We start from the raw sequence: 7,563 nt of genomic DNA, 5'->3' as shown, positions 1-7,563 counted from the left end.
GCCCGCCCAACGACTCTCTAAACAGATAGAGCGCTGTGATTGGTGAACACAATAGGTGTTCGAGACTCAAAAAGTTCCTATGTCTCGTTTCTAGACCCACCTGCGGAGCAAATATATTTGCTGCCGCTAGGGTGCGTCTAGATTTCTAGGCTACCACGCTATTAGACAATAACAGAATGTTACGAGACTGAGTTGTTTTAGGAGTAAATTCAGAGACTGCTTGCTGGAAAACTGCCCCCGACAGGAACGCGCATCAGCGGTTTTGCATGAATTTACCTCTAAAACAACTCTGTCTGGTAACGTTCTGTTATTATCTCATAGCGCGGTGAATGTGCAGGTCACAACTTGTCCACCAGAGCGTTTTGGAGTTGTTGGATTGTGTATTTGATGAGTTTGATGAGGGAAACCAAGAAATCCCATGAGTCTCCGTAGCGTAGCTCTGAGCAGCTCACGGCTCTGCTCCGCCGCTCTAAAAGTAGCTTGCGCCGACAATTAAAGGTAACGACCCTACTGCTATGACTATACTGTAGGGATTGTGGCAATTTGCCAAAAATGTTGAACTATCCCTTTAAGTTTACAGGTGTATTACAACTGCATGAGCTGCTGTTAATATGTTGGTTGTAATGTGCACAATGGGTAAGTGCATCATGGGTAATAACTGAGGACAGCACCACCTTGATATTTTGCAGTGACGCTTCTTTTGTCTTTACTCGTTCTTTCTCTTCATCTTCCACTTTTCCTTCCCTCTCTAACTTCTTCGCTCTTTCTCACGTTAATCTAGAAAAACGACGCTACTTCTTTTCCTTCCTCTTCCCGCCCTCGTTCTCTTTGCCCTCGCCACGATCTTCTTCCTTTCTTTGGTCGGCGGCGGGCTTCTCGTTGTCTGCGTCTGCGTCGCTGTGAGTCTGTGATCCGTCGGCGTGATGCGTCGTCGTCGTCGTCGTCGTCGCCACCGCAGCGGAGTTGTCGTCACGTCGGCAACGGGACGCAGAGCGAAACGCGTTGGAGCCCGGGGAGACGGGTGAAGGCGTGTCCGGTCCGGAGCTGGAGGAGGGAGACGGGGGAGGGAGGGAGGAGGAGACGGAGGGCTGGAAGAGGAGAGAGGAGAAGATTACTGATTATAGATGTGAAATCCAGGTTAAAAACATTTAGGTGACACTTATACAATATATAACACTTATACAATAATAAGTACACACTATTAAGCATTAGTTAAGTATTATTAAATACTGAATTCTTCATTCATAACACATGAATACTCATTTGTATGTAGTTTATAAATAAAGTTAGTGGTTATCGATGATGAGTAAAACATTTTTATCTGTGTTTATAAACTACATACTACTGAGTATTCATGTGTTATAAATGATGAATTCAGTATTTAATGCTTAACTAATGCTTAATAGTGTGTACTTATTATTAAATTAAATTACCAACATTTCTCATTTCAGCTCTTTTAAAGAACTTTAAGTTTTAATCTTGGATTTACACTGTAAATCCTATTAATTGTTTCAATATAAATCAATATTTCATGCTACAAACTCGTATTTTTTTATGCTCCATTTTAGTCTAGTTTTTATATATATTCTTTTTTTCCCCCATTTTACTTTCTTTATTCTTTTAATTGTATGTTTAAATGTTTCCAATTTTTACTATATTGGGTTTTATTTTTTTTGTGACAGACTTTTTATTGAACAATTTGAACAACAAGCAGAAAGAGGACAGGAGATGAGTGGATCTACAGAGATAAAGTAAGCACTATTTTGGGTTTTATTTACATTTTTTTTTAATTATATGTCATATGTTGTTTCCAGTTCTTACTGTTAAATGTTTTGTTTTTATGTAAAGCACATCGATCTGCGCTAAAAAAATAAAGCTGCCTTGCTTTGCCTTTTGTTTACGGTCACATGTGTGAATGTTTATTCATTTTTAGGTTTTGTGTTTATTCACCTGTAACGAGATGCTGGACTTGTTGGTCTTCTCTTTGACTTTGGCCAGAGCTCCTCTGAGTCCAGACGACTTCTCCGTCATCTCCAGCGCCGCTCTCAGCAGTCTGGGGGTCTCCTGCCTCACCGGGGCGGCCGGCGCCTGAGGCGGCTCCTTCGCATCTTCTTTGGGCTCCGGCTTCTTCCCCTTGTTGAGCATCTTCCTGCGGTCGAGACGGTGGCTTCAATCAGACTTTGAGAACACAGACATACTGTAATAATAATAAAATACAAACACGCAGCTGTTGCAGTGGTGTCGTTCATGTCCGACCTGGCCTTCTTGCGGAGCAGCTTCTTGGACTCGGGGTAGTGGACCAGGATCTCGTTCAGGTCTTTCTTGTCCAGGATGAAGAGGTTGGCAAAACCATGAGCGATCACGTTGGCCGTGCGTCTGTTGCCTCCACCTACAGCCAGCAGACTGTGAATCAGAGAGAGGGAGGCAGTGAGATAAATGTTTAAAATGGTTTAAAATGACTTTTCCTGAATTTAAATTTCAGGGCAACAGCGAATAAGGAAGAAAACTTTATATTTAAATAGTCCTACAGCTGCACTTTGATAAAAAACATAATATTTCCAGTGCATTTCCAGCTCACTAAAGTTACAATGCTATACATAACAAAATAAAAACAAAACAAATCAAAATGACAGAGTAAAAAAACACCTACAAAACCTACAAACTATGAAGAAACAAAAACAGGATTAATTTTAACACTTCTGATGTGAGCAATGTTTTTTAACATCTAGATCTTGAGACACCGTTTAATTTTGTGAGATACACACTCAGGGCCTGTCATCACGGGACTGATCTTTAAACATGTCGCATGTCAAACACTTAAACTTAAAACACTATGTTTCCATATGAAACACATGTATATACATATATACATTTTATATTTTTATTATTTTTATTATTCATTATTCATACTCTATTACAAATACTGCTTTCCTTTTACTGCTATTGCTATTTGCCATTTATTACTGTATCTGTGCTGTACATTTCTTTGCTGTTCTCTGCTGCTGCAACCCTGTGAATTTATTTCCCCACTGTGGGACGAATAAAGGATTATCTCATCTTATCTTAAAACATTAGTCTTATATCACATCAGTGGCAGAACAACAACAAAGTTGGAGCCTCAGGTAGTTTCACCTGGTCTGAGGTTAGCCGGAAGTTGTTACCTATAAACAGCACATCAGGACTTCTGTTTGTAAAATTGGAGAAGTTTTAGATCCGTTTTTGTCAAATTTCGTAATTTCGTTGTGTGTTACCTGATCTCTCCAAAGACCGATCCCGCCCTGAGAGTGACGAACACCGTCTTCCCGTCGGGGCCTCCAACCACCTGCACCTCCCCGGCCTTTATGATGTACATCTCCCGGCCCACTTCGCCCTGAGCGACAAGGAGATGAGAGATTAGAAAAGTCAGAATCAGATGTTGAGAGAGAGAGAGAAAGTGAGACGAGTCTACAAACACAAGACAGGCAGGTTTTTCTTTCTTTAAATGCAGCATGTACCTTTTTGCAGACATAATCCCCCGGCAGGTAGACGACGGAGCGAAGGCTTTTCAGCATATCAAAGATCATCTGTCTGTCACAACCCTGTCAGGACGGAGAACACAGAACCATCTCTGGGTAAACTGGTGCTACAGCACATCTGGATCATCTGGATCATCTGGGTCCACCTTTTCAAGTTGTGTTTACTAATTCCTACCTGGAAGAGAGGGACTTTGCTCACGATGGAGTAGTTGACGTCTACGGCGATGTCCAGACGCATTTTATCCGGCAGCTGAGTCAGCAGCTCCTGCTCATCTGGATGGAAAACAGAATGAAAGCTCAGATGTTTATAAGTAAGTGTTAGTCGACCAAAGAATTCATTAGTCGACCTAAATTTCATTGGTTGATTGGTTGCAGAATAAAAACAAACAAACATTTGGAGCCGTGTCTTGTCAAAATTAAGTCAATATATGACTGAACTGTGTATGAAAGGCTAGAGGGCTTTTCATTTGAAGGGCCAGATACAAAAAGTCCTGATACTTAACTATTATTCAAGTTCATAAGCTGTGTGACGTGTGAGACTATGGAGGAACTCGTTAATTAATGGGAAACACTGTGTCACTATCTGCGACGCAGTGTTAATTTCGGCAGACGAGACTAAATACTGTATATTCGCCAACAATGGTTTTTTTCATGACGAAAATGAGACGAAATCTACTTAAACTTAATAAAAAGTCTCTTTTTTTTCGTCACAGCAGTGCCTTCACTGGATGCAAGTCATATTTACCTGCTTAAAAAAAATTTAATTTGGTGGGATCTTTGGCAACAATCTTATTTCAGAGAATGACATAAATCTTGTGAGATGAGTGAGAAAAAAACTAAAATGAATCTATTGGTTTGACTAGATTAATTTTGATTAACATTACTATCAATCTGCTTTCAAAGACTAAAAAAAGACTATAGACTAAAACTAGACTAAAATACCAAGACTTTTCGTCGACTAAAATGTGACTAAACAAAAAAAAGTTGACTAAATAGGACTAAAACTAGTAAGGGCATTTGACACAAGACTAAAGCTAAAACTAAATTGAAAAATAGCCAACAAAATTAACACAGCTGCGACAATTAGTCGACTAAATGACGACTACTGATCGATCAAGAAAATCTGTGCTTGGGGGCAGCCCTAATCATATTGTATGTAGTGTAGATCACAGTATGTTCTCCTCCTTACCCAGCATGCCTTGAGACTGCCAGGTGTAGTTGTACCAGGTTTTGACCCGGTTCTGGACGTCTTTGGGGATGCGATACGAGGACATGTATTTAATGGTGTTGTCCATACATGTGCGGTAGTAGGTCTGACCGGCTGTGGCTGCACCGACCACGTCACGCATCTGAGAGTCAGAGTCAACACCAATCAAAACATAAAGTCAGGGTTTGTGACACTGATTGATATTGTTGTCCTTATTATTACAATAATAACACATTACAACTTTTACTGTTGTGTCCCATTACACTCCATTACCTCACTTGGTTGTTTTTTCCTTCTGCATAATTTATCCTTGATTATTTTTACCTTCACTTACTTGTATCCATGCCCACCTATACTGTGCAATATCTTCGACCAAACAACAAGTATATATATAGTTTTTCTCTATTTAAATATTATTTTGTACATAACAGTACATTATTTTGTTTTATATATATATGTCTGTACATAGTTAAGTCTTTATATTTTTATTCCTTACTTCTATGCTACTGTTGCAAGTGAATTTTCCACACGTGGGATCAATAAAAAGTCTTATGCCTTATGTTCAATATATTCGTGTAAAAGCCACAACAGTCTCCATTATATTCATTCGTCTACCTGTCCAATCATGATAGAGAAAGCAAAGACGCCAACAAAGTAGTTGATCAGCTGGAAGACGATCTCAAACAGCGTGCTGGGGTCCGGCAGACCACCGATGGTGATCAGGGACTTCACCGCAAAGTAGTAACAGCGAATGTAGCTGAGCAGAGAGAGACAAAGAGAAAGAGAGACAAGGGAGATAGAAGAAGAAAACAGCTTCAAATCAATGCTAAATAAATAAAATAAATATGAAATAAAAGCAGAAAGTTACAATAAAAATGGACCAAGGGAGGTCTGTTGGTGGGAAACTTCCATAAAGCAGCGAATGATCATTGGTAACGTCAATAATAATGGTTAATAGTTAATGAGGCGATTGTAACCTGTTGTGTGTGTGTGTGTGTGCGCGTGTGTTTATTATACCAACCTGTTGCCCTCTCCATTGTAAACCCATTTGGTTGATCCGAGTCCATTGAAGGCAGAGCCCCAGTAGTAGAGACAGGCGTTACAGTGGAGGCAGTAGAGCAGGTAGGTGGTGGTACGGATCACCCTGAGAGAGAGAGAGAGAGAGAGAGAGAGAGAGTGAGAGAGTGAATATCTCAACAGGAAGAGGAGAAGAAATGGTTCCTCAACACTTCACCTGTCGTAGCTCACCTGTAGATGTAGGCTTTGGCCAAAATGGCCTCCAGACGCTCGTTGAACTCAAAGAAGGAGTTGATCTGAGAGAGACAAGAAAAGAAAATATGTGTCAAGCGCATTTTAAACGAGAGGGAAGACGTAGATACCGGTTTTAGGACAAGCTGCACCAGCTTTTATTAGGCAAGGCAAGGCAAGGCATCTTTATTTATATATATAGCGCATTTCATACCAAGGCAACTCAATGCAACATTTTTAAAAAAACAAACAAAAAAAACAGCACAAAACAGCATAAAAACAAAAACACAGAGTTAAAAGTAGGAGCAAAGAAGAATAAAAAAGTAAAATAAAATAAAATAAAATAAATGAGAAAAGAGCTCAGCTAAAAGCACATGAAAAGAGAAATGTTTTTAACCTGGATTTAAAAGTGGGCTGATTTACAGCTGTTTTATGTGACTGATGCACGATTTCAAGTGTGGATTTTACATTTGGTGTTGTATGTTTTATTGTTTTGAGCCCAAACTGAAGGCGATTTCTGTCACTTGTGATGGATAATAAAGTTTCTTTGAATTGAATTGAATTAAATTAAACTGAACTTGAAAGTTTATTTTTCAAAATAAACAAAAGCTGGTTTTTGAAGTGTTGAATACTCAGTGATGGAGCGTCACCTTCAGCAGCCGGTGGAGACGGAGCAGAGGGTTGATGCCGGTTTTAAAGTAGAAGAGCTCCAGAGGAACGAGGCTGGCGACATCAAACTGAAACAACAACAACAACAACAACAACAACAGGTACACACCTCAATGATTCTCTAATCAATTAATTAATATATGAAGAACAGAGAAACAGAACATTTGTAGTTACTCACTTTGAAGCGTTTGGTTTTCATGTAATTCTTCCTCATCTCTTTCTGGTCACACTGCGATGAAAACAAAAATCATAAATCGATCAGTTAATTAAAAAACAAAACACTATCAACTCCTCTGCAACAGTAAAAACGTCCCGTGTCCCACTCGCTCACCACTATGTCGCCTCCGCGGACGAACTGCAGCCGCGGCTGGAAGACGGCGATGTCCAGGATGTAGATGAGGTCACACACGTAGTCGGTCAGCAGCCAGTAGTAGATGTTGCCGGGGGTCTGGTACGGGAACGCCCAGCGCACCGGGATGAACCACGCGTTCCAGTTCCACGCCAGAGTGACGAGAAACATCCACAGGACGTACATTAGATCTGCAGAGAGAGAGCGAGAGAGAAACAACAGGACGATTGATTGTCGTATTCACGGATGGTCACTAAACAGGACTACAGCTGGATGGGAATAAAAGAAAGAATAAAAAATAAAATAAATAAGCAGGAACTAATCTGGATCATTATTATTACTGTTATTATTACTATTATTATTATGAAGAAGTGTTATATTATTTAGAAGAACATAAGGTTCTGTGCTAATGGAGGAAGTAAGAGAAAAGACAAATGACAGATGATCAGACAGCAGAGCAGTAGATTCACATTTTCTCAAACTGAATATTAATTTGTTAATGATTTCTACTCACAGATAAACATAATTATTCAAATAATATTTCTTGACAGGGTTCCCACTCTTTTCAGTGATCA

The 7,563-nt window shown here is 39.8% G+C and overlaps 1 protein-coding gene across 1 annotated transcript in view; it reads right to left on the bottom strand.

Annotated features, from left to right (window-relative positions):
• Positions 1 to 702: 702 nt before the first annotated feature.
• LOC146986293 (uncharacterized) overlaps positions 703 to 7,563 on the bottom strand; it is a 35,661-nt gene continuing 28,800 nt past the window's right edge. The window contains exons 28-40 of the mRNA XM_085780055.1: positions 6,971 to 7,179; positions 6,818 to 6,868; positions 6,621 to 6,707; positions 5,971 to 6,035; positions 5,744 to 5,866; positions 5,338 to 5,479; positions 4,705 to 4,864; positions 3,691 to 3,788; positions 3,495 to 3,578; positions 3,252 to 3,370; positions 2,257 to 2,403; positions 1,951 to 2,149; positions 703 to 1,088 (exon numbers count right to left, since the gene is read on the bottom strand). Of these exons, the coding sequence (XP_085636181.1) occupies positions 792 to 1,088; positions 1,951 to 2,149; positions 2,257 to 2,403; positions 3,252 to 3,370; positions 3,495 to 3,578; positions 3,691 to 3,788; positions 4,705 to 4,864; positions 5,338 to 5,479; positions 5,744 to 5,866; positions 5,971 to 6,035; positions 6,621 to 6,707; positions 6,818 to 6,868; positions 6,971 to 7,179 (1,781 nt within the window). The 3' untranslated portion in view covers positions 703 to 791. The remainder of the gene's footprint in view (positions 1,089 to 1,950; positions 2,150 to 2,256; positions 2,404 to 3,251; positions 3,371 to 3,494; positions 3,579 to 3,690; positions 3,789 to 4,704; positions 4,865 to 5,337; positions 5,480 to 5,743; positions 5,867 to 5,970; positions 6,036 to 6,620; positions 6,708 to 6,817; positions 6,869 to 6,970; positions 7,180 to 7,563) is intronic.

Source organism: Trachurus japonicus, chromosome 6, assembly GCF_045865225.1.
Source record: "Trachurus japonicus isolate A0001 chromosome 6, Traja_1.0".
In the NCBI taxonomy this organism is placed as follows: Eukaryota; Metazoa; Chordata; class Actinopteri; order Carangiformes; family Carangidae; genus Trachurus; species Trachurus japonicus.
The sequence above is the reverse complement of the archived record's forward strand: the minus strand, read 5'-3'. Positions and strand labels throughout refer to the sequence as shown.